Below are 27281 nucleotides of genomic sequence, written 5' to 3'. Positions count from 1 at the left end.
TGCCCAGGGCCCCTGCAGTCGCTCCCAATACCCTCTGAACTATAAGGCCATTGGAAGGAGAGCAATGTTGTCGAGCTAGTTGCTAGGTGCTGGTTGCTAGGTTACATGCTGCTAGACTTCAGCTTTCTGCATTCGTCAAGTTCCCAACTTCAGTTCCTTAAATAAATGAATGGTTCGTTCCTTTTGGACATCTAGTTCTGCTTGCTACCATCAGCCAGCAAGCAGTGCCTCGTTGGTTGGGACAGGTAAGTACAATGTCATCCTCGCGAGGAGAAATGGGGTTGGTGGCTGCAGGCTGCTGTCCATGGTGGATTTAGCTTTGCGTGAGGAAGAAGCATGTTGTCTCACAAACTTCTCTGCAGTGTCCTTTGGTCTCCCTTGCACTGCACTGGCTCAGTACTTTGACTGGAAGTGACTAGCCAAGGATTCCCCCAACTCTGCAAGCTTAAGACCTTTTTGGTTGGAGCTACCAGAGACTGAACTTTAGATCTTTCGGACACAAAACATGTGGTCTGACCCTGAACTGTGCTTCTGTACCTAAGTTAAATAGTCCTTCCCCCGCCCCCTTTTCTGTGCTCGGAAGATTGGAAATATTAATTTTTAGAAAAACGACAAGATAAGGGGCAATGGCTAATTGCTGTTTTTGGAGAATCTGTTAGGATGTGGTCATGTGGTTTAATACCTGATTTAGGTCTTTCTCCTACACTCTGTGCACAACCCTATGTAAGGACATATGTATGCATTTCATTTCTCTTGCTGGGTTCCCAGATATGTGTATGCACATGTCTGGTGTGTACAGCAATGTTTCCTACAATGATGGATATTTTCTGAGACCATCAAATTATTCAGGTCAATAGAAACAGAATTGGATTCCCAGTGGAACTGGCTGAATAGGCATTAAAATGGCAAATGCAATTCATTTATTTATTCCATTTATATCCCATATTTCCACTTAAGGAGCTCAGGATAGTGTACATGGATCAATTCCTCCCCATTTTATCCACAGTGACCCTGTGTGGTAGGTTAGACTCTGAGGCTGTGGCTTCCAGTCAGCTTAATGGCTGAGCAGGGTTTTCAAGCCTCGTCTCCGAGGTCCTAGTCCAACACTCCAAGCACAACAATGACCACCCATGTGTAAAGTGATGCACGTTGGGGCAAAAAGATCCTATATGCTGATGGCGTCTGAGCTGATGTTGACCAACCAGGAAATGCTCAGTGCAAATGTTGAAATAGCTGCGTGAAAATATTAATTCTGTGTTTGCATTGTTACGAAAGGAAACATCTTCATACAAATATGTGGTGTGTCCACACTTTAGAATACAGTGTGCAGTTCTGGTTGCCTTGCCCAAAAAAAGATACAGAAGAGCGGGAAAAGGCTGGGGTAAGGGGCAGCCAATACAAGCTTTACAAGGAATGGTCCTAGCATTTGGGGACTCTTAATTCTGAAAGTGGAGTATTTTTCATACTGCGTATGGTTAAACTATGGAATTCACTACCAAAAGACAAAGTGATAGCTGGTCAATTTCATGTTTTTTTAAAAGGGAATTAAATAAATTCCTGGAGGATAAGGCTGTCATTGGCATTTAGTCATGATGGCTACACCCTGTCTTCAGGATCAGAGGTAGGATGGTTCTGAATACGAGTGGCTGGGGAATGGTGGCAGGAGGGGTCTATCGCACACCTGTCCTGTTTCCTGGCTTCCCATGCCCAGGAGGGAACAGGGGAGCCAGCAGCCAGACTAGACAGATGGGCAGAATGGTCTGTAACCACTGTTAATAATTTTGCAGTTCTTATGGTAAAAAGGCATGTGTCCTAGACACATAGTTTATTAAGAAGGTAAAAATCTTAGCGTCAGTGTTCCTGACAAAAGGGGCAGTGAATGGCAATAAGTACCATAATTTTCTATCCCATCCCCCCCATCAAGACAATACACAAAACGTACAACCCATGCAAAAGCAAAATAAAACTGTGTATGCTATACCTCAAAGCAGGAGGAGTCATCTGCAACATTTTGTTGTTGTCTCCACCTTCTCCCTGCCTTGCTCCAAAGAGGAGAGCCTCGCCACGTGGGTGAGATGCTATAGGACTGGCCAAGTAGTGGAGCTGCTGGTCATGGCTGCCAGATGCAGAAGATGGTTGGAGCCTCCTTCCCCCACCCAAGTGGCAGCCATGCTTTACCACATGCCAGGAGGTTATTTATTTACTTGCTTACGAATCACCTACGTGTGTGTGTCAAAATGATTTAGGGTAGATGCACACCATGTATTTAAAGCACATGCCACACACATGGCTTCCCTTAAAGAATCCTGGGAACTGTAGTTTCCGTTTCACGGAGCTGCAATTCACCCATAAAGAACTACAGTTCCCAGGATTCCTTGGGGGGAAATAATGAGCTGTAAATGTGTCTTGGATTTCCATAGAGTTGGAAGGAACCCCAAGGGTCTTTTGAGTCCAACCCCTTGCAATGCAGGATATAATAAAAACAGCTAAAAACTGCTTTTAAAACTACCAATGCAAAAAAACCCCCTAGATATAGGTATTCATTCATATTGCTTTTAAATCTAAGGCAGAGAGAGGCCTCTTCAGCCAGCTGGGAAAGCTTGGTTAAATTGTCTGTGAGAAATTTACCCAACAAAACAAACATATTTTCAATTGTTTCTGGAATGTGCAAAAAGTGGCCTCTGCCATATCTTGACAGAAATGCTGTTCTGCAGAACAGGGGCAACAGCACTGAAAGCTACTGTTAATTGGGATTCTAAGATCTTTGGAACTTGAGGGAGACACCTGCAGAACACACTAATCTGCTGTGTATATAAGGAGTAAGACGGTCTCTCAACTGACCTATTAACAGGTGCCATATATTTTGTCAAGACATGTATAGCACTTCAGGTGTGTTGGGAGGGTGGAGAAAATTAAAATGGAAAGTTCTCTGTGGTATTTCACAACAAAGCAGTTGAATTTATGAAGAAAAATAAGAAAAAGTGGTACATCACAGCTGCTCACCAATGGACACAAAATGGAGGTTTGGAAACGAATATGGAGCATAACAATTTCCCACTCAGAGGTTATTGTAAATGTGAGGTGGATAGATTGAAAACATGTTGATAATAGTGCAGTGCTACAATCACCACAAGCACTCCTATATTGACAGCAGAAGAACAGCAAGAAAGATGCAATAGAAGAGTTCTAGAAAAAGCACAGGCAGAAATTGTGGGAGGGGTACAGATTAGCTAGTGCTTTGTGTGGAGTGTGCAGAATCCATGTGCTACAGCATGGGGTGGGGACTATCATATGAACTGGTTCCTGATTCATAGAAGGAAGGACACTCACACCCACCCACCCAGTACCGGGAGATCCCTGAACATTTTACCTGATCTTCAGTGTTTCAAATCCTTCTGGAAGCTTTTCTCTAGAAGCCGCTATAAAAAGGAAAAGTGCCACCCTACTCTTGTGTGGTTCCCCTCCATTTCAACAGGGATTTCCCTGAGGGTGTCTTACTTGCCAACTGGAACAGAATAGCAAGGTTGAATACTTTTACAATCTTCAGGTAAAATGGTATATTCTGGTACTGTATCTCCATTTTTGTGGAAGGAGTTAGTTCTATTGCTTCACTTGAGCCACAGTGCACCTGCAACCAATAAGGAGCGTTTAAGACCTGACCCTGATGTATTAAGACCAAGAATGGCCTGGTTTGTATCATTAGCCCCCTTTAAAAATCCTGAGTCTGTGACATCACAATGCTGTGTGTGTGACCTCACTGTTTCTAAGGAGACATGCACACAATGCAGATGAACAGTTGATTCAAGTCAGACTGATTTCTTTGTCCAGAGGCTGAGCAGCATTCCTGCTATCCAGAATGATTAGTGGTCAGTCATCTTCCATTTCTATTCCTCCAGGGAAACCTTTCATCAGTAAATCTACCTCTGTATCTTCAGAGAAGATGGGTCGTCTCCCCCTGGGGATTGTTTCTCCCTATGTAAAAACTAGCTCTGGTGGGTGTATGGACCCCATGAAATTCTACTGTACCAGCTATGGCACAGCTTATGGTAAGGACGTCTTCCATAAGGGAAGGGGTTTATCTTATCTGTGGCTAGTTTGGTCATATCAAACAAGGAAAGTGTTAACTACCCAAAAGGATGGTAGGCTGTTCAGGCACAATCCCAATCCCTGGCTTGTTGTTGCAATAATAATAGCAATAATAATAATAATAATAATAATAATAATAATAATTTATTTATATCCCACCCTTCCTGGTTCAAAACTGGGCTCAGGGCGGTTAACAACAAATTTAAAACACTTTAAAATAATTATAAAAGCAGCATAAAATACAGTATAAAAACATGAATAACAATAAAATGATGAGATTCAAGCTCCCATCATGTGCAACATTTAGTAACGTTTGATCCTTGATTGTTGGGAACCCATGCAAAATAAATTGAAAACTTTTGTTAAAAAACCAGAAGCCTTTTTATGAGGTACCGACATTCCAAAGGAACAGAAAAGACTTTTCATGTATGTGACAACAGCAGCACGGATGCTACTAGCCCAGAGATGGAAAGAAGAAAGAGTTCCTACCAGAGAGGACTGGCAAACTAAGCTGTGAGACTCAGCTGAAATGGCAAAACTGATCGGGAAACTCAGAGACCAAGAAGACAAGAAATCCAAGAAAGAATGTGAAAAGTTAATACCCGTAATTTATTTAGGAGACCACTGTAAGCAGATGAAAACATTGGCAGGGTTTTAACCCCACTTGTAATGTAACAAATATTATGGACAATATGGATAGATATAAAACATAAGACTATGAAATAATATGCAGTTGGGATTTTTGACATTAGGACCCATGGGGGGAAGTTGCGAGATTCAGAGAAATATCTCTTTATGGATATGTATTTGGCATTGTAATTAATTTGCATTCGTAAAATCAAATAAAAATGATTTCAAAAAAAGAAATTAAGTAGCAAACTACAATGTGCGCTGAACTGAAACCCAAGGCTTGTCTGATCCTGGTTTTTCAAGCAAGCACAAACCATGTTTGGATGAAAAGTTTGCTGCAAGCATTGGAAGGTTGTGTGAAGCAAGAAGCCTTTTAGAGTGTTGCATCTGAATGTACCCAGAACAAACAACTCAGTTCTAAACATGTTTGCTCAGGGAGCCGCTGAGCTCAATGGAGTTTTCTAGGCAGTTTGCTCATGCTGCTACCTCCCATGTATCTCAAGAATTGTTTGGAGTGAAATTCACCTGAGATATAACTTTTCTCCCAGGCATATCTATGCAGAGGTTGTGTTCTTTATCTCAAAGTGCTTTGCCCCTGCCTGCTTCCCAAGCTGCTTACATTCTGTTATAGGCAGTGTCTGCAGTGCTGTAATCTCCTACTTTAACACAGTTGGAAACAGTGAAACATGTCCCTGTTGAAACAACAAGCATCATTTGAGTCAGGCCCATCCATGTTCCACTATTGCTGCTGCTTCCTACTAAATCAGCATCGTGCCCCAATTTGACAACACTGTAGATATGCATGCGCTGGGCACACATGTAACAGGGATGCCTCGAGTTAGACACATTTCATGTCAGAACCCCTTACTACAGCCAGGGCTGAGGTACCTGTGCCCTCCAGATGTTGTTGGGCTCCTATCAGCTCCAGTTTGCATGGCCAATATCCAGGGATCATGGGAGCTGTAGTCCAACAATGTCTGGAGAGCCACCAGTTCCCCAGCCCCAGCTTGAAGCTTAGATATTATCATAGGCCAAAGCACCAAAGATTACAAGAATGTTCTTGGAGAAACCCTACCCCTTCCCACCTTCTAACCAGCATGAAGCTTCCATCCTCCAGAATTGATTCTTGCAGTGGCTTTTGTAGAGAGAGAAATGATAGTGAGGCCCCCTCCGTTAGCTTGGCTGGCACCAATTCCCTTTTGCCTTTTTTCCTACCAGAGTAGCTTCCATCTGGAGCCATCATACCGGGTGCATTAGGGGGAAAGGTGAGGACCCCTTTATCAGCCTAGCTGAGACAAACTACCATTTGGCTCCTGTCCTCCTGGAACAGCCGCTATTTGCAGCTGCCCCACGGCATCTCTCTTGATTAGGTTGGGGTCAACTGCCATGTAGCTCCTCCACTCCTCTGCTGTAGTGATCATCCCACCTGAACATTATGTAACACCTCGCTCCAATCATGCAAGAGTTAGTATACTCAAATTTGCTTGGTTTTCCTTTTCCTTCCACATCTCTCTTTCCTTCTGTGTCATTGACAATTAGATAAATAAAAATAAATAAATAAAAAATTGTCCAATAGCACCTTATAGACCAACTAAGTTTGTTCTGGTGCATGCACACAAAAGCTTATACCAGAACAAACTTAGTTGGTCTATAAGGTGCTACTGGACAATTTATTTATTTCCCCCCGACTGCATCAGACCAACACGGCTACCTACCTAAATCGACAATTAGATAGTTATTATTTTATATTGTAAACTGTATTGAGTGTGCAGTGGGAAAACAGTGCTTTATAAATGCAGTAAATAAGTGAAGATATAAATAGGCAATACATATCTGCCATTGTCTCCCTTTCCTTTGCCAGGTCAAGCAGGGTTTCGTCCTCGGACTAGCATCCACTCTGGAGCAGGATATAAAACCAATTACCGTCCCGTTGTCCACTACAAGCCAAGCCTAGACAAAATAGATAATCCAACTGTGGGGTAGGTATTGGTCGTATACTTTGTGGAAATTAACTGGGATGGTTCAGAACAGGGAAACTGTCTTGTGGTTTGCATTCCACCCAACCCGCTGCCCTCCAGACATTTTGGGCTCCAGCTCTTACCACCCTTGATGATTGGCTGTGCTGGTTCTGGCAGGTGGGAGCTGTAGCCCAGAGCATTTTGGGGGTACCAGATTGGGGAAAGCAGTGAAACATAATCACATCCTCATAATGCTCATGCCACCTCTGAGTTAGTGACATGCTTGCATTTGCTTTACTTGTACTCCCTCAACGCACAATAACAAAGACTATGGCAAGGCAATTGCATTTGGCACTTCACCATGGTATCCATAATGAATGCAGTATAGATGACTGGAAGGGCCAAAGACAGTGATCTTTTGGGTTGCCTGGACTAACGCATCACTTTAGGAGATAGAAAGCATGGCTGTCTTTAGAGCACAATTCTAACATGCCTAAACATAACCTGATTAAAATCCACTGTGTCTCTTAAGTTCAGATGCTGTGTATTTAGTAAAGCTTTTAATGTTTAATAGACTATTGTATTTTAATATTCTTTTGGAAGCTGCCCAGAGTGGCTGGGGAAACCCAGCCAGATGGGCGGGCTATAAATAATATATTATTATTATTATTATTATTATTATTATTATTATTATTATTATTATGTCTCTCATGCTTATTCTTTCTCCGAAACCAGGAAGCTCCTTCAGGACAATTATGAATCGACAACAACCAAGCACTTCCAGCCTCTTGAGCTCCCAGATGGGAAATATCCTCTTCCCTGGAGTGTGTACCAGCCAGGGAGTGGGTATGTTCGAGAAAAACCTCTTTCTTTCCCCACCACTAAAGAGGTAAGTATCCCAAACCTAGGATTTGCCGCTGTGAGGTGGATTGTTGTGTTATTGAACATGCTTGTAATGTGCCAAAACTATCACCTAGTGCCATTAATAATGGCTTGGGCTGTTTCTTCAGTTCAGGAAGACTGGAGCTTGGAACTTCAGCAATGAGGCAGCTCACAGTCCGACATCCATCTAGCAAGTGGCAAGGCCTTGATTCGAGCAGCTTCTCCATCCTTCGGAGTCAGCTCTCCAAGAGCCTGCATCCTGGGTCATAGCTTTTTTCCTTAACGGGGCCATGTGCCTGATAGTTACCATAACTGATAATGCATACATGAATCACCTGCGTTGTGAATTTCAATCCGATGTATCAACACAAAACTGTGGCAGTGCATGTGTGGAAGGAGGATGTTTTGCAAGACTAAATTCTGAGCATTTAGGAGTCATTCCATTCCCAGGCTTCTCTCTATATATCCACAAGGTCTAAGAGAATCTACTGTGATGCAGGGCAAAACACAAAAGCCAGGATGCATAAACTGATGTGATCTGGCAAGTGTATATGAGGATCCAAAACGAACAGAGCTTCAGAAATACAAGATGTGAAGAGGAGTCACATTTTGATGGTACAAGGAGCCAGAAAGAAGTTAGTAGGTGCAGTGCAATCTCATAAATGCTCGTGTTCAGAATTAAGTCACACTCTGTTCAGTTTAAATATGCTTACTAGCCTCATTAAACACAGTAGAACTTGCTTCTGAGTAAATGCCCATAAAGTTGTGCTGTGATGTGATACGTTTATAGATAAAGGCACCACATAAGTAAGTTAAGGTTTGGAATATGGATGGTTATGGGGCAGGAGTGCATAATGTACATTAGTATTAGTGATCCATTCATAGCCTTTGAGAGTCAGAGTGGACATTCCTGAGTCACATATGAGGCTTGCTACATAGACTAGTGATCACGGGTGAAGCTCGATAGCCTAGGGTTTTGTTGAGACAGATTAGTGGGGTTTTCAGAAGCCTATATACTGTTTACCTACCAGAATATGCTTTTACTAGACATATCAGTAAAATAATGTCCAGTTGGCAGTTCTGCACCTAAAGGACTGGGACTCATTAATGAATTGTTCTAATTAAGTGCAGGATGGAGCTAAGGAGAGCTGCTGCTGGTGTATGTGTGTGCATGCCAATATGATTGTGACCTGGATTATATACCAAGTGAAACATGTTGTGGTAGAAAAGAGGCGTTTGAACAAGGATCACTTCCTTTTAAACCCAGACACTGTGTTGAGAACAGTTTAGCTGTGTGGGGGATTGAGACTTGGGAAGTGTGTAGTAGGACTGAGCCCTAGTATCTGCCAAACCTGGTTCCTCTATAATTTCAGAATTGCTTTACAGTTGTGTGAATACTAAAAGCAAAGTGTCTCTCTTTTGATTTGCCTTCTATATTGTAGGCTTTCAGAACAACCCGCCCCCCCCACTGTAATCATGTTCACTGCATTCACTGCCACAGGAAAGATTAAAACCTTTATTCTGTTGGAAAGACATAAGCTGAAATTCTAATTATTTTGTTTGGAGTGTATAGGAAAAAGAAGAAATGAATGAGATATGGGAGCATGAAGCCTTGTAGCTTCACTGATTGACCTCACTGGCTTCCTAATGTTTTAATTAGAGCTGTGATCAAGGGCTCAGCCATGAAGAAGATGACTCCCTACCACTTCTGAGAAGGGGACAGATACAAGATATTATATATGCATTTTCCTGCTCTCTTTTGACTGTTCTTTCCCCTCCTTTCTCAACAATAGCCCTGAACAGTATCACTTCAGTTCTGGTATTTGTGGTATTCATACTTAACTTTCCAAATTGCAAGCTGGGCTTCATTTTGCAGGTCAAGAAAGTCCATTTTGACACAGCAGACCAGGGAGCCCAAGCTATATCAGGGTTGGAGCCTAAACATACCCCTGACCTGCACAAGTTGTATGGAAGAGGTTCTGTCGATGTGGAACATGCCAGACATGTGAGTCAGCTGCTAGTTCAATGGGCCCTTCCTCATTTGACTGTAGCTTAGGCAGTACCTGATCACAGAAGAGGTATAAAGGGGAGTTTTCATTAGAACTCAGGGCCAGAAGGTCTGGCTTCTTCACACAGTGCGTAAGCTATTGAACTTGCTCCTACTGTATAAGATGTAGTGACGACTGCCAATTTGGACAGCCTCAAAAGGAGATTAGAAAAAGCCATGGAGGATAAGGCTGTCAATGGCTGCTACCAGTCCTGATGGCTATGTACTACCTCAGTTATCAGAGACAGTATGCCTCTCAATACCATTTGCTGGGAATCACAAATAGAGAGAGTGCTGTTGCACTCTGGTCCTGGTGTTGGGCTTCTCATAGGCATCTGGTTGGCCAGTGTTGAATCCAGGGTCCTAGATTTGCCTCTTATATCCACCACCAGATGCAGTAAAATAAAAGGGGAGTTTCCATTTTATGCATGACTTTCCCTGCTCGTGTCCTCATAATCCGCAATGGGGGAAAATATTTTTAAAATTGTGGTTGCACTGCTGCTCACAGCAAACCTGTTGAAAACCAATATTTTAGCATACAGTGAAAGTATTGGCAGGAAAAGCTTGACTTTCCTGGGTTACTGCAAAACCAAGTACCTTTCCATATAGAAAGTGATCCGATTTTATCCCCATAGTCCTCATTTTCACTCCTGATCTAAAGCTTGATTCACATATGCCTGTCTCCTTGCCTGATGACTTGCACCAGAAGGTGTGAATTGCCTCCATAGAAAAGTATTGTCTGTGGTGATGTGAGCTAATAGGAAAGCTCCAGTCTGCATTCTTTGATCTGTGAAGGTTGTTTCACACCTACAAGTCATCACTCAACATTTCAATCATTGAGCTATGAACAAGCATGATGTCATCCTAAGGTGGTATGTATGGGAGAGGGGGGAAAGTGTGACAGAATAAAATGCAGTCCTAGAATAGTGAATTGACAAGGGATGGTATAGCACACTGGTCCTTTACCTGGTGGGTCGGGACCCATTCATGGGGCACGGCCTGATCAAAAGTGGGTCATAACAGGAGCACTACTACCACGCAAACATATGTTAGAGATTTAAGAAATGGATCCCCAAATGCAAGTTTGGATTAAAAGGGGGTCCTGGGTACTGAAAAGGTTGAAGATACCTGGCATATCGGTTAACATGTTAGAATTTGGCTGGTGAAACCTGGGTTCACATCCCTGATCAGCCATATAGCATGACTTCAATCCGACACACAGTTACCTGGAGTAAGCTCCATTGAACTCAGCAATTCTTATGCTGGATGCATAGGTTGAATTTAGGGGTGTTTTGCTGCCTGAAGGGAAACAGGAAGATGCCACCCTGTCACTGAAACCTCCCCTGTCAAAGCCTCTCTTACTTAGGTTGTACAGTGGTGCCCACAAAGCATCAGAGATGGTGGTGGGCTCCGATGAGATCTTGTGGCACTCTTGCGAGATACTGCAGACTGCATGAAGTTGATTTTTGTGAGATTGCACAAGATCTTGTCACTGCTGCTGTCGCAGTGGCAGTGGCAGGATGGGTGGGGCACTAGCCCTGTTCAACTTGTAAATGCAATCTTTAGCTTTTAATTAGAAATGCAAAACAACAACAACAACAAAAACACACACCATTTGCTATTCACACTGCTAGGGCAGCATAGGAACCCCACCAAAGAAAAGTCTCTCCTTGATTATTTTCCTTATCCTCTGACTTCTCCAATGCTAATCTGCCACAAATGGTAGTAAAGCAAGAAGGATTGTGTCCATTACCCTGGTACTTCATTGGCTGAAAGAGGCTGTAAGTTTTGTACCCCCAGTTTCCCTACATCACTGCTTAAAATGTAGAAATTGACATATGGGGGCAGAATAGACCATGTGGAGGGAAATGGCGATACAGGAAAACATGGGAATATGAGATTATTCCAATTGTGCCTACTTAGTCTTAGTTACAGTAGTGTATGGGCAGCAGGGGGTTGTGCCAAATGCTTCCCAGAAAACATGGGCTTTGAGGAAGGGTGTGCAGGAAGTGAGAGAGGTGGGAGTTCCAGGCATAAGGATCAGTAAAGGATAAATGATCAAGTCATGAGAGAGAGCAAGATAACTTTGGAAAGCTGAGAACTGTTACCCCAGGAATAATTGGTCTGCCCTTAAACAGAGAAGTAGGATGGATGTGGAACAGTGCATTGGAAACCCTACTGGCAGGGCAAGTAGGAGACTCCATCTGGAGCATTTGGTCTTACTCTCCACTGCTGTTTGCATATTTGCAGGGACCTCACTACATGTCCACAGAGTACAACTCAAAGTACCGCTTCAACATTCCAGGACAACCAGGTAATTGTTCTTCATAGCTGACAGAGTTTCATCCTCGTGCACAATATTGATACTCCACTCATAAGAAAGGGAGCTGTCTGCTTATTCATAACAATCAATATCGTGGTCAGGGATGATGGGAGTTGTCATTCAACAACATTTGGAGGGCCAAAGGTTCCCCACCATTGGTTTAGAAGGGGGTATTTAGGCAGCTAGACAGCACATCAAAGTGATAAATGCTTCTTGTGTTTCTTATGTGACATTTTTCAGGGATGTAATGACTGGTGAGGTATGCCCAAGACTAAGCACACATGTCTCATCTAAGTAAACAATACACTTACCTGGGGCCCTCCAGATGCCATCAGACTACAATTCACATCAGTCTGACTTTTGGCTATTCTGTCTGGGACTGATGGGAGCTGGAGTCTGACAACTGGAGGGCCACAGGTTCTCCATCCTTGCTCTAAGGATACTTGAAGTCCATGGTTCTGTTAAGAAGCCACTTGTGTTTGTTCAGTCTAGATGTTTCATTTTGTATCCAGGCACAGTATGGTTTTCAGGAGATAGGCAGTCTTTAAACAAAAAGGGAACACGAGAAACAGATTCAGTTTGATTCAAAGAAGCTGGTCACCATCTACTAGAAAATTAAGTGTTCTTAGATCTGCATTAAATTGTTACTTTACTATTAAAAATAGACCATATATAATATAGTACCACTTTCACAAAGGTAGCATCCTGAGATATATGCTTGTCCAGTTTTCTTATTCTGTATTTATGTAATGCTGCAATATGTCATTCTCACCTCCGTGTTCTTTGAATTTAAAATTCTTTTAAATCCATATTTAGGAAGTTAAAGCAGTAGTCTGGACTAGATCCAAATCACAAATAACTCCCAGCTGAATTCTTTTTTTTAAAACGGCTGCACATATCAATATTGCCACCACAGTCTTCAGAAATTTTTAGATTAAAATGTAAATTGGGGTTTTTGTTTTTTGCCTTTCCCCCCTAAAAATGTTCCTGTGGGGACGCTGACATTTAAGTCATCTTCTGCAACTTGGGGGGTGGAGGTTAGAGATTTTATAATGGAAGTCTAACTTGGAATTCTTGGGACAGCTTGTCACATTTCATGTGCAAGATATAAATGCACAAATCACTCTCATGTCTGAAAATAAATTCACATTGAAGGTGGCAGTGAAAAATCGATGCAGCTCTCTGAAAGAATGTTTCTGTACACTTCAGATTTTTGCTTTGGAATTTTGCAGTTCAGAGGCCTCCTTTCTAGTCTGTTGCAGATTTTCATTTTTGTAACAGCTGTGCTGAATCTGACCAAAGCCCTTTCCATTCTAGCACAGCCTACTAGATGCCAATGGGAAGCTCACAGCCAGAACATAGAATCACAGAACTGCAGAGTTGGAAGGGACCCTGAGGATCATGTAGTCCAACCCCTGCAATGCAGGAATCTTTTGCCCAACATGGGGCTTGAACCCACAAACCTATCCAACTGGCTGAACTATCATGAGTAGCCCTCTCCCATTTGTGATCCCCAGTAAGTGGTATTCAGCGCCATACTGCCTCTGATATTGGACAAAATATAGGCATCACCATATTTTCTATAGTGGTCATCATCACTTGCTACATTAGATTACTTCATAATATAGGTATGTGCATTTTAGAGAAAAGTGTACAGCTGAAATTGTAACCCCACTAACCCAGGTGTAAGCCCCACTGAATTCAAAAGGACTTTCTTCTGAGTATTGTGAGATTATATATTGAGTCATTATAAACTACGGAGGATAAAACTCTCAACAGATGATAAGGCTCTCAGTGGTTACTATATTCATGAAGGCTATATATTACCTCCAGGAGCAAAGGAAGTGTGTCTCTGGATGCCAGCCACTAGGGAACAGCAGGAGGAAGCTCTTTCCCTCCTGTCCTGTTTGTGAGCTTTCCAGAGGTTGGCTGCTGTGAGGAACAGATGCTGGACTAGATGGGCCTTTGGGTTGATTCAGCAGGGCTTCCACTCCCACACCAATGCTGCAACTGCCCACCAATCACTATGAAATTCACCACTGATGTTCCCACAGTACCCATGCATGAAAGGCATCAGTCTACATGCAGCTTGCCTTTCATGCATGATAATTATTTTATCATCTTGGTGTCTGATCTTCACCGTCATCTTTGCCATTTCAGCGTAGTCCATCAACAGTGTTGCTGGGGTGAGTGACTGCCAAAATTGCTACATTAGCATTTATTTCTAATGCTTGGACTTTAGAAAACTGCAGTCAACATACAGTGACAGCAGGAACATCACTGAACCCAGTCTACCCGCTTTGCCACACATAATGTGCAAGGCTCTCTGCGTAGTGGGCTGGAAGTAATTCACAGCCACATCTTCAGCCACATTCTGTAGGGCTCCCTCAGATAGGATCAGATCTTCTATCACAGCCAGCACCAGCACACAGCCCTTTTGACATGGGTAAAACACAAAATTACACAAAGGGAAATTGCCCCTTCAGCCACAAACAACACTTAGTCACCTCCATTAGCCCAGTGATTACAGTATTGGCATGTAGAACCTGTGAATGACCGACACCCGCCCTCCACTTGCTTCCAGTATCTGGGATTCCCCTCACCTTTTATGCAACAAATTTTATTGCATGGATGTGATGCATAAGCTGTATGCATGGGAAAGGAATAGTTGTGGCCACATGGGCAAGGAAAAACAGACGCTACAAGAACAGGAGAGGGAATGTATGTGGTGCAGCAGTCTGGCTGGTAGCACAGTCAGAAAGTGCAATATAATGCAGGGAAAGGAGATGTGAGTTCTTCTCTGGAGAGATGGAATTGCTAAATATGTTTCTGCAGTTTAAACTGTGGAATTATTAGTTTGACACACCTTTTTATGCTTCGAGCTAAATATCGGGTAAAATACAGCTCTCGCCTTTTCACCACTTATCTTACCCATGCCCTCTGCCTTCCTCAGCCAACAGCTTGCTGTCTAATTTTTGTACTGTTATGTCGCCACTGCTATTTACAGAAGTCTTCTGCCTTCTTTCTTCAGTGTGCTCCTTTTCCTCATGTTATCACTTCATCTCTCTTCTCCCCCAATACAGATTTCCTGCAGAAGAAAACAATTGGAGCCAAAGAAGAGACTGGTTTTACTGAAGGCTGCCTGGCAAACCCCATTATGGACAAATCTCAGGTTTCTCCAGTAAACTCTGTATATGCTGCTGTTCTCGCCGTGGGTCACATTAAGCATTAACCTGCAGGGCCCAGTGGAATATGGTGCTCCTATTCTAGTCAAGTTGCTTGTTAGTTTGAACAGTGGATCGATCTCTCCTGACCCTTGAGCTCCTCACTTACTAAGGAATTTGCCCCCACGAGAAGTAGCGATGGGCACAAACGTGGATGGCTTTAAAAGGCTAGGCAAATTCACAGAGGATGGGTCTATAAGTGGCTACTAACCACAATGGCTTTGTTCTACCTCCGCTGTTGGGGGCAGTATGCCTCTGAATGGCTGTTGCTAGAACTCACTGGTGGGAAGAGTGCTATTGCACTCATGTCCTTCTTGTGAGCTCCCCACAGGCAGCTGGCTGGCCACTGTGAGAACGTGAATGTCCTACTAGATGGGCTGTTGACCTGATCCAGCAGGGCTCTTCATATATTCATATGATGTGATAGTGCCTATTATTATGTAGCCAAAAAGGCACCAAGCACATACCCAAAAGAGGTGCTAGCAGGCTTGTAAGAACTTCCAGGTTTTCCAGAAACCTAAAAGCACCAAGAAGACTGAGCGTGCTCAGTGGGCATTGAATGCTTGCTGTTGAGGGTGGGAGGAATGGAACGAAGTGTCCTGGAGAAGGGGATTATTGGCTAGTAAGAACCGAGAACAAGAGCATTCTACCCTGCAATATTTTGTTACAGGTTCCACTTTCCCTGTACCTGAGTTTTGGTCTGTGGGTACTTTGCTTTTAAGAGAGGTTAAAGGCAAAAGCAAATCTAGTTTCTCTGTACATTTAGCCACGAATGTTCAAGTGCAGCCCATAGGTCCTTGCAGTTTCACTATAGCAGGAATATGATTCCATGCAATTAAGGACAAAATACCACTAGTTCAACCCTTCCCAACCTGGTGCCTTCCAGGTGCTTTGGATAAAAACTCCTGCCAGTCCCAACCAGCACAGTATCTTGGAAGGCTGAACTAGTTGCTCCTAAGACAGGCTTGCCTGCTCCCAAGTAGAAGCTGTAATGGAACCGGTGCTTCCTTTTGTCTACTTTCCTCTCTCTGAGTCTCAGTACTTGTCTTCTGCTTTGCAGAGTAGCGCTCCAGGAGTCAGCATTACCAAGACAGATTATCTGCCATCTTCCTTTCCACATGTAAGGAGACCATTTGTAATAGGGTTGTTAGTGGTGGAGACCTGTAAAAACAGTTGAAGGGATGTGCTTTGCCGGCAGGCAAAAGTGCCATTTTCCCCTTCCTGTATTTTCTTTTGTTGGCTGTTTGCATGTGATGTACTCACCGTTAATATGTCCCCCTCCCGACAGGGTGATGAGTTCCTACCAGTCCTGTCAAAGGGTTCTGAGAGGGGATCTGGATTCAGTCGGCAGAATCTTGGCCGTACCCCAGTAAGTGACACTCCCTTATCACCAGAAGACCTGTCCTGCTTCCTTTAGTACATTCCCTCTGCCAACTGCTTTCCCTACTTACACAATCTCCCTTCACTGCTCTCTCTAGAAGTCTCTGCCACTCTTTCCCTGCCAGCACCTCTTATTTCCTTTTATCTACATTTTCATATATCTTTGTCTGCCGTGGCCTATTTTTCTACCTGCCTTTGTTCTTCAGGCCCTTTTCTTGCTTTCTCTGGGATTTGTCTTCCACTGCCAGAGTCCACAAACAGATGCCTCTCCAAGAAGTCTCTGCTTGTTCCTCTTACTACCATCCGTGGGCTATCTTACTCACAGAACCTTCCTCATTTTGATCCCAGTCTTCCTTGTTGCCTCCCTTTCTTCAGTAACTCCTACAACCTGTGGTGGCTGGGGCATGTTGGGATTGGTGGGGAGGAAGGCCAGGAGGCCAACAGTAGGCGGTAGTCAAGAGCCAATGACAGGCAAGCTGAGACAAAGGAGGAAGAAGCTGACAGTCATTGCCTCCCCATGGACTGATGGTGAGGAGGCAGGCAAGGTTGGTGGGGCCTTAATGGACCAGCCTCCACTGCCCACAATGGTTCCTTCACTCATGACCTTCAATCTCCACAGACGGTTCCACCAGATGTAGAGGCACCAGGTCCCCTGAGCCACTCTCAGTTCCAAGGGCTTCAGCATCAACCTCAGACACAGAACAATCTTCTAGGTCGGGAACAAGTGGGTCACAAGGTATGCCTGAACTACAGTCTTAAGGCCTTACGTCTTCATAATCTGTTGGGCACTTTGCTCTGCTCCTATGGTACTAGACCCTTACTCTTTTCATGGACCTCTCTATGCAGGAACCATCAGGATTCAGCCTCAATAACCTTAAATATGTGACACCTGCACATGATCCAGATCTGCCCAACAGATTCCTGACTAGCTATAACTCCAAGTAAGTTTGACACTGGTTGGCCACCTGTGTTGGGAGAAGTAACATTCCCAGGCTATGTCTTGTTGTTAAGGTACCATTTTCCTATCTCAGGGGTCCCTAAACTAAGACCCGCGGGCCGGATAAGGCCTGAGGGACTCGTTTATCCGGCCTGCGGTGACCCCTGCTGCCCACTCTTACCGGCGCTGTGCTGCGTGGCTGCCCACTTCCGGGTTGGAGCACCAGAAATAACTTGTGCGCATGCGCGTTATTTCCAGAGCACATCCAGGTTGGAGGAGGCCCATGCACATGCACACAAGCTATTTCCGGTGCTCCTCCAACCTGGAAGTGCGTTGGAAATAGCATGTGTGCACGCGCTCCCCCGCTTGCCGCGTGATCAGCGCTGGAGACACTGGCCCGAGGCACGGTAAGTTTGCTGACGCCTGTCCTATCTGCATAAAAGTCTTGCAGGTCCTTTATCCTTCAGGTATTTTTCATGCAGTGGCTTTAGAGAGTGCATTGTGGGAGTACTGGAACAGCAAAGGTTTGTGCAGCTGTTGGGCCTGTTTGTGTGGATGGCGTGTACTGAAACAGATACTTGTAGAAGTGCATTGTTTGCAGGATATATGCACACACCTGATTTTGTTTGAGGGAGAATGGAGGCAGCAGGTGAGTTCGACTACACGTGGAATAATTCATCCTTTCTCTCAATCAGGTTTTATGAAAACATTCCAAAGGGAGTGGATAGGGAAGGCTGGACACGAGGAGGGATCCAGCCACAGCAGCCTGGTGGTTTTGCTACTAACAACCATGCCACTGACTTAGGCACTGACCCCAATGCCACAGAGACCTTGAGGACAATCCATCCTCATGTTGGCAGGTAATCTTGGATTTGTTGTAGCTCTTCTTCTCTGACCTTCCTTTACTGTATGATTCCTCTTTCAATCCCCTGTTTTCCCCAACTGACCTTTCTTTTGTAATTCTTTCTCCTCCTACATTTCAGGACAATTACAACAGTTGATCCATTCTATCGTGATTCTCCCCATGACCGCCGCTTTGCTGCTCTCCATCAGACGACTGTGCCCAACTAAGTAAGTGACATAACCCATTGCATCATTGGACAGTAGGCTGGCAGTATCAAGCACCTGAGAGGTACCTGCAGTCAAAAGGGCAATATTGTGTGTTATGCTCTTTTAATTTGGCCACTGTTTGGAAACTGGAGTCTAGAGCTTCTCAGGTTTAATCAAACCAGACGGCCTTTTTATTGGGCACTCATTCTGATTTGTTTGCAGGGAGATTAGTAAACATTAGTTATTTAATGAGCTTTCACTCTGGTGTTCATGGAGAGGTTAGATGACATTGCATCCAAGCAACTGTTATCCCAGTTTCCAGAACATTTTCCCTCATCACTTTTCTTATTGTAAAATGTCTGATCTTTTGGGGAAGCAGGTTTCTTGTGCAAGACCTCCCAATCAACTATATGCATGCAATCTGAATTTTCTGGTATATGATTGGATCCCACCTGAAAATAGTGACAGACTGGAAACACCTACGGTTTTATGGATGAATTCCAGGAATACATACAGACAACTCCAGTGCTTTTTTTCTCCTCTGAAAAGTAAAATTTCATAGAACCAACTGCACTTTTCCATACACAGAAATGTCCTGGAAATTTCCCATGGGTTATTTTGCTGGGGAAGACAAATGCGGACATTTTTCACTTCCATTCTCTCTGCCTTTCAACATTAACCTTCCTTCCTGTTAAGGCTATTTATTCAACAAAACTGGTATATTGCTTGATTGTATCTAAAACCTCTATGCCGTTTACACACACACACGTTAGTCTAACATTAAAGCTTAGACTAAGGTTAGTGATTGATTTTAGTCTTTCTGCCTCTTTACAGCCTCTGTTCCAAACTGGACCCCACACTGACATCTTTGGGCCTCAGAACAATATCCCGCATGCTAAGAAAGGAGCAACAGTGATAGCACTGTCACATCATTCATATTTTACTGTTAAAGGTTGTATAGTTTTAAATAAATTCAAACAATATATTGCTGGTATGTTTAATGGAACTGGCACAGCATCTAAATGGATATAGAAAGACCCCTGGAAGCAGAGATGGATATAACTTTCATGAAGAGTCTGGTGAAGATTGAAGAAACAGAAGGGTTGGGGTGGAATGATCACAGTGAGGCCTCATGTGCAGGTGCCAGATGTAAGGCAGACCAAAACAGATGCATGCTCTGAACCAGGAACTACATTTATTCTTCAACTTCTAAACTTCTCAACACTTGTCTTTCCTAGGATTAGTATATGGTATAAATATTCCACTAATACAATGGGTGGGTGAATGCTGTGACCTTGAAACACAATGTCTTGTGTTGCAAAAGCACAAATATCTCCTTCATATACATCTAGGACATCTTTCTGTTGTACTCTTCCAACAACCCTGCTATGTGTACAATGGATTTCTTCAGTTCCCAACAACTGTAGTATAATAAAGGTTGTGTGTCACTCTGCTGAGACTGCAATCAGACTCATTTCATGCTGTATCTGGTACAATGTCCCCATACCAGTACCACTAGCATGTTGTTCTCAGTATGCTAGTTAACATTTGCCTTGTGGCAGCAAATATATTTTATCTTTCTGATCGTGGTATAGAGTTAGAAACACACACACAGAACACTGAAACAGTAGGATCTTTTGTCCCCTGCAGGGTGTGATATACAGTAACACCATATAGTATGGGTTCCCATATGTCCTTGTACTGTGAAACACAAATTCACCCACCTACATAGCTAGTAGGTACAGCTTCTTTCATGCATTGTGCAATAAACATTCACACAGTTGGGGAGCATTGTATGGTGTGAAGTAGTGGGAGGTGCATGCAGAGCTGGAATTCCCTGTATCCTTTAATTGTGTGGCCCATATGAAAAGCACATTTCTCCTGTGGCCAGGAATAGTAAAGACAACACACACACTCTGTACCCTCCCCCCCCTCACTGTTACATGAACGCAGTCTCCCTTCCCCTTTTCAGCATGGAACTGACACCTTGATTTCTCTTTTCCTTCAGGTGCAATGCACACCATTTCTGCTCTGGTTCTCAGTTTTCTGCCCAGTATTAATAGGAGTCACAGTGTACTGCTTTCCTTTTTCCATTTCTCACATTTCTCTCTGTGGATGAGTTTTCACTCCTAGTCAATGTTTCATGAGCTGGTGGCACAGGCTGCTCCAACACTGAAAAGAAATACTTCTCTCAAATGTACCACACACGTTGCAGCTTTAAGCTCAGCGTAATGATATCTGGCATCAGATCAGTTTCTCATTGTGCCTTGGAATGTGACAGCATGTCTGATCTCTTCTTCAAACTAGGAGGAAACTGAGATGGTTCTGCCACATATACACCTCAGCATGTTGTTGTCCTAGGACCTAGGTAGAACTCTCCTTGAACTTAATTGGTGCATGGAATGCATTTGTTGCTTGATAATGAAAGAGTTTAATGCAAGCCAAGATGATTCAAAAATGGGGCAAAAGGAATAATGGCTGGTTTTTGCATGTGTGTATATAGAGTTAAACAGCTAGCATGATTATAGCTTTTAGGACAGCTTTTGGGATGGGAAAAGAAAGCAGTAAAAAAGCAATTTAATTTAAATCCTTAGTTCATTAAGGGTACTATCGGGTTCTCTCTGTGGCCTCATGGTGTGACTGTAATATTGCAAGCAAAGGTTTTCATTAGCCTGATGCCTCTGAGTGCCAATAAAATGTTTCCTTACTTTTAACTTTTTGCTCCAAAACTTTCTCCCAGCCATCCATAGTTTAACTTCTTTGAAATTTTTAGATTGTTATCTGATGCCACCTCTTTCCTTGCCTAGTGAAGCTATGTGGGGCTAACTCCATTAGAAGCTCGCCTTTAAAAACCATGTCCTTCTGCTATTTGATCTTTCTGGGCTTGGGTTTTGTTTTGCTTTCAACGTCATCCTCTCACTTGTCAGCCAGCACATGACTAGAAGAGTCCTGTATGCGAGGATCATCTCCTCCCTCTTTCACAACCCTGACATCTTCATCTTTGCATACACCCTGCAGAACTGCACTCTCTTCTAGGCTGTTCTCTTACATATCTAATGTGCTGCCTGAGCCTCCCTCTCTGCTCTCTCCCTCCCACTGAATATCTGTGTTTATATTTCCCCAGATGGATTAGTTGCATTTTCTGAAGATAGGCAGCCCATGCTGTTTCTTGTCTTCAACTTTGAGTAGGGGGTTCTTGTCCCAAATTGTGTTTTGTTCTACACACTTGTGGGTGGGGAAGAGTGCCTTCCACATTTGTAGAAGCCTATATAACATGTGCTGCTGCTGCTATGTGTGCGTGTGTGCGCGCAAGGGGGAGGGGCAGAGGTACAGATCTGGACACACTGGGCCAAAAGGGTTCCCCATTCCACTGTATGTGGTGTACTGGATGACAATGGTGGCAGTTTCCTGAAAAATAGGCTACTGCTTCATGGTTAGCTATACATAGGAAATATAGAAGCTGCCTTTCACTTGGTCCATCTAGCTCAATAGTGTCTACACGGACTGGTGGCAGCATTCCATGGTTGCAGGTAGAAGTATCTCCCAGCCTCATCTGGAGATGCTGGCAATTTAACCTGGGATCCTTGCCATGCAAAACAGATGCTCTACCACTTAGCCATAGACTCTAGAGGGAAGTTTAAAATGGGTATGAATATATGGATCAGATCTGCAACATCAGCCGGTAACTATGTCTGCAGAAGGCAGAGAAGTCTACATATAGCTCTGGAAAAAGAATCCCCATCACCTTTACAACCATCTGGAGTGAGAATAATTCAGAGCGAGTGTCACTCATGACGATGGAGATATAGATATATGACTGAGGGGGAGTTGGTACTAAAATAACAAGCCTACCAATGGGGATACATTAATATAGTTCATGGGGAATAAGGAAGTACTGATCTGACTGTGTGCTAAGCAAACTCTGTGTATAGAACTCTGAGGTTCTGATGTGCCTGCAAATAAAGTTAATGGAAAAACAACTGCTCATTTTTATGGGAGCTAGACCAGGATTTGAAAGAGCCTTATTTTTCTCATCCTCTGAATGTGCATTTATCATAAATGTTAGCCTCTATTTTATGGACGGGATTTGTAATTTATGCATTTTAGGCAGGTGCAGGAATTCTTTTCTACACAATGTGGCTATGGCCACATATTTACTCCTATAACTCATGTTTAAACATCCTCTTTAATATGAGGGTTTCTGTATCTTAAAGTTTACTTCAAGGGCAGAAGGCTGATTTAGGGTGTAGATTTAGGGTGCTTTGCTAGTCTATGCACCAGATTAGAAAACAGTGGCATGTAAGGGAGCAAATCTATATTATTAATTTGAACAGTCATGCATAGGGATTCTTTTCACACGATAATCAGTTATATGTGGCAGCTTAGAAATTTGAAGTCACCAAGATTCCTGAAGCAAGTTCCCCTAACTTAAATAGCCAGTCTTCAGCTGCCTGAATGTAAATGTTTAGCTCTTGGTTCACAGACTTACTTCTGTGTGTTAAGTGAATGAAATCTAGTGTTTTCTATACTAAACAATGATTTTATAAAACCAGAGGCCAGAGTCTTCATACAACTGTTGCACCTTTTAATGGTTTGCCTCCTAACCTGATACTGTATTTGTTGCACTGACTTCCAGCAGCAGATGCCACGAACTGACGTAATATGACAATCAGTGCCAAATGTGCACAAGAAGTCTGTGTGGATTTGCTTTTTATAGATTGTTGAAGTACTCAAAAAGCTACTTTTGCCAGCAGTGCCTTAAAAACCAGCTCATGCGGAGTTCTGCATCTACTCTTGTGGCTTTTGCACCACAACTTCGGCACATGGCACCACAGCTGCAAATCACTGCAGGCCGTGGATACCATCCAGCAAGCAGCTGTGACAATGGCCCCTCAGTTTCTCAGCTGTAAAATGTGGAGAGCAATCTTTCAGTTGTTACAAGGATCAAGGTCTTTAAAAAAGAGTAAGTCTGATAAGTCTGCTTACTCAAAAGTAAGCCTCAGTGGACACAATGGGGCTTGCTCCCATGTGACTGGGTGCTGTTAGTTTCCAACCAGCAGATGCTACCCTGCAGTAGTAACACTCGTGTGCGCCTTCTCTCTAGGGAATCTGTGGCAGCAAGATTCCTGGGAAGCCTTTTCGCTTTGCAGTGTGGACTTTGGGTGCTGAGGGGAAATCGATCGTCGTCCTCACTGTGCTGGTGGTGGTTGTTGTTGCTGCTGCTGCTGCTGCTTCCCACTCACGCCCTTTTGCAGCCCCTCGTCACATGGGCGTAGCCAGGGGGGCGCAGCTGCAGCTGATAATAAAAATACCAATTGCATCGCAGATAACTCTGCTCCCCGCACTAACATAAAGCCTGCTCCCCCTAATAAATCCTGGCTACGCCCATGCCTCGTCCTCTCTCACCCGGGACTCTCCTTCTGGGCTTCTGTACCTTCCAGGTGCCACACGCAGAAATGGACCTCGGCCGAGGGGGGGGGGGCAAATCTTCTCCACGTCCCTGCATCTCCTAGTCGCGGGTGGAGGCGGGGCGGGAGTCGAAGCAGCGACCAACCTGCACCTGTTGAATTGCCACCTGTTAGCGCAGCAGTTTAAAGGGGCGGGAGCCACGTGTGAGGAGGCGCTGCCTATGGCGGAGCCGAGTGGGGCTTGTAGGGCGTGGAGAGGAGGGAGCCGAAGGGGGCGTGTAGCCGGGACGAGGCTGCCGCTGCTGCGGGCGAGCGAGCGAGGGGCGGGGCCTGCCACCCCGGCAGCCGTTAAAGGAGCCACGAGGGCCTGGGCCACGAGGCGTGGCTTCTCGCGCCCCCCTTCCCGCCCCTCAGCCCTCACAGCCCAGTAAAACTCCTCCACTCTTCGCAGGCTGTGTGTTCTGTGTCGCGGGAAGGGGGGGCGGCGGCGGCGAACAAGAGCGTAGTCCCGCCCCGTCCGAAGCGTCGAGCTCTGCTATAGGCGGGCGATCCCGCGTGGGGGTTTCCATGGCGACGAGTCGCTAGGCGCCGGGCTCGTGTGTGTGGGAGCCGAGCTCAGACCTAGCAGGGAGCCCCGGAGCGAGAAGCCGGGAGGGCCGAGGTCAGCGCCTGTCTGGACGGACGCGCGACGGGGCCACGCGAGCGGGGTCCCTGCTGAGGGCTGGAGCGGCTGCTCGGTCCCGGCTGCCCTCGAGGAGAAGCAGGCGGCAAGCAAGCAGCTCTGGAGCGGGAGTTTCGTCCGCCCCACGCGCCAAGAAGCTCCTCTCCCGCCCTCGAGGTCCCAGGAGCACAGGGGGCCGCCACCAGACTCCGGAGGAGGCCCAGCTCCGAGGGCAGGGAAGGTGTTCTGAGGGACGAGGAGCAGCAGGAGGTGGCGGCAGCATCAGTTCCAGCCCTGGCAGGGGGAACCATCATCCAGCGAGCCCTGGTCCTAACCCCGGCAGGCCAGCCTGGTGGTGGGCAGGGACCTCGGTGGTTGCCATGTCTCCTTGGAGCCCACCGGGCAGAGGTGGTGGCCTTAGTCCTGCTGGCAGCAGCCTGCCTTGGCTATGAGGATGGGCAGTGGCGGGTCCTCGGGGAGGGAGGAGCGGCTGCCCTCAGCTGCCGAAGAGCAGCTGAGCGGCGGGGATCAGATGCTGGAGCTCTCGGGGCGCCACTTGAAGAAACTGCCCTTGCCAGTCTGTGCCCTGGGCACCCTGCAGAAGCTGTACATCAGTGGCACGGGGATAACGGAGCTGCCTGAGGAGATCGAAGGGCTGCAGGAGCTGCGTATCCTGGCCCTGGACTTCAACAAGCTGGAGGAAGTGCCCGAGGCCCTGTGTCGCCTGCCCAACCTGACCCGCCTCTATCTGGGCAGCAACCGCCTCTTTGGGCTTCCCGCAGAATTCTGCCAGCTTACCACTCTCCGTTGCCTGTGGATCGAGAGCAACTACTTGTACCACTTCCCTCGGGTTTTGCTTCAGATGCCTTGGCTGCAGTCCCTGCAGATGGGAGACAACCGGCTCAAAACACTGCCCAACGGCCTGCCACGCATGAGGGGACTTCGTGGGCTCTGGCTGTATGGGAACCGCTTTGAGGAGTTCCCCAAGTCTTTGCTCCGCATGACGCAGCTTCACATCCTCGACCTTGACCGCAACAAGCTGACTGAATTCCCTGACCTGAGCCACCTGCGGAGGCTTCGGCTCTTCTCCTACGACCACAATCCAGTGGAAGCACCACCCAATGTGGCTGACACAGTGCTGGTAGTGGGCGAAGGGGCTCAGGAGTTTCTGGAGGCTAGGGAGGAACGTCTCCAGGCCCTTCGGGAGCAGGAAGAAGAAGAAGAGCAGGAGGAGAATGAGTCTGAAGTTCTGCAGGCCCAGATGAAAAATGACTCCTCCATGTTGGATGATGGAGAGGGAAGTTACTGTGCCCAGGAATGTTCTCCAGAGGAGACATGAAAGGCTACAACAATAAATATGGCTGCTGCTGTAAAAATAAAAATCTGATGGATGTTGGTAGGCTTTTGGCTCTACTGCTTGACAGGGTATTAGGAGCTGGGCATGCACTAGGCTCAGGAGGAGCCACCATCTCTGAGGCAGGTTGATGGGACCTTGGTGATCCCTTGTAAAGAACACATGACAGCAACTCATCAGAAGGCTTGCTGTCTTTTTTCTATGTGGAGCCATGCTTGACCCTAGCCCATATAGCTGTAATGCACTATGGGTAACTTGTAAGCACCATAGGAAAAATTATTCTCATGATGGATCATTTCCTTGCATCAAATCTTTGAAATGCTAGTCCTTTTGACCCTCGCTCAAGATATGGGCAATGGTCACATCCTGGTGGAAAAGTACAACCTGCCTCTCTCTGGGCAGTAATCACCTCCTTGGGCTTCCTGCAAAATTCTGCCAGCTGAAGACTTGAAGTGACTTTCCTGTGCTGCTCTGAGAGTCTGGTGTATCTTTGGGCGATTCCTTTCTGGTTGTCTGGTATGCTACAATGAGTCTCGACAAGTCAGGATAAAGCCATCTTGTTCTCTCCCCTTCCTACCTGTTCTTACCCACCTTGAACTCTGAGCCCTGGAGGGCTACAGAGTTGAGTGTGTGAATGTAACATCTTCTTTCATCCCAGGATTTTTTATCCTACTACTGGAATTAGACTTGGAGAGAGAAACGTCCTTTGGACTGCTCCGTTCAGCTGTCAGGTTTGAGAAGAAGCTCATGCGAAAGCTTTGTTTGTGCAGAGAGCTCCCGGTCCAGGAAAGAGCTTTGCCTCCAGTCTTTGTATGGTGGGAAAGGAGCCTTGTGCCTTGCCCTGCTGCTTTTCCTGACTTTTTATTCCCTTAAAAGGGCACAGAAGCAAAACTGGTATGACCTGGGCCACTGCAGACTTCTTGTGGGTCTTGGGTGGATGGGTGGCAGCCACAGGACTTGCCCCCCATTTCGGAAGGTGGCAGGTTCATTCTTGTGGGGGCTGTCGGGCTAGATTTGTATTAAATCTAAGCAATAAAAGCATGTCTAAGAAGGGAGTAAGAAAGAAGGAATGTGGGGAGGGGGGCACAAATTCTCAGGGAGGTTTCTCCAAAAGCAGGAGACCAAAGCTCTTGGGCGGCATCAGGGGCTATTTTTAAAGAGTATTGTAAACAAAATTATAACACCTGGTGAAAGGAAGCAATGTTCTCAGGCATTCATGTTGAGATATATATGTATATAAACGTCTTTTTCCTCTGCCTGTTTCAGCACTCCACTCTTTCTTGCACTTCTCTTTCTGTCTCCCTGATACCTCTTTGCTTCTGACCCCCTCCCGCTGTTCTC

The 27281-nt window shown here is 45.2% G+C and overlaps 2 protein-coding genes and 1 long non-coding RNA gene across 3 annotated transcripts; 2 read left to right on the top strand and 1 right to left on the bottom strand.

Annotated features, from left to right (window-relative positions):
- Positions 1 to 154: 154 nt before the first annotated feature.
- LOC310755075 (stabilizer of axonemal microtubules 4-like) lies at positions 155 to 19502 on the top strand. The gene is made up of 14 exons (XM_083631751.1): positions 155 to 245; positions 3897 to 4046; positions 6578 to 6695; positions 7410 to 7563; positions 9433 to 9561; positions 11854 to 11917; positions 15010 to 15098; positions 16211 to 16270; positions 16439 to 16519; positions 17150 to 17266; positions 17377 to 17471; positions 18163 to 18327; positions 18451 to 18538; positions 19352 to 19502. Exons 1-13 carry the CDS (start codon positions 170 to 172, stop codon positions 18536 to 18538), a joined length of 1386 nt encoding a protein of 461 aa, XP_083487877.1. The 5' UTR covers positions 155 to 169; the 3' UTR covers positions 19352 to 19502.
- Positions 14775 to 24077, bottom strand: LOC310755082. The gene is made up of 3 exons (XR_014544146.1): positions 23952 to 24077; positions 18415 to 18603; positions 14775 to 15014 (listed from the first exon to the last, which is right to left on the bottom strand). It is a non-coding gene; the product is annotated as an uncharacterized lncRNA (long non-coding RNA).
- LOC310755077 (leucine-rich repeat-containing protein 10B-like) lies at positions 24072 to 27194 on the top strand. The gene has a single exon (XM_083631758.1). It carries the CDS (start codon positions 25035 to 25037, stop codon positions 25923 to 25925), a length of 891 nt encoding a protein of 296 aa, XP_083487884.1. The 5' UTR covers positions 24072 to 25034; the 3' UTR covers positions 25926 to 27194.
- The last annotated feature ends 87 nt before the right edge of the window (positions 27195 to 27281 follow it).

The sequence above is a fragment of the Podarcis filfolensis genome (assembly GCF_964270895.1).
Source record: "Podarcis filfolensis genome assembly, contig: HAP1_SCAFFOLD_127, whole genome shotgun sequence".
NCBI classification, from domain to species: domain Eukaryota; kingdom Metazoa; phylum Chordata; class Lepidosauria; order Squamata; family Lacertidae; genus Podarcis; species Podarcis filfolensis.
The sequence above is the reverse complement of the archived record's forward strand: the minus strand, read 5'-3'. Positions and strand labels throughout refer to the sequence as shown.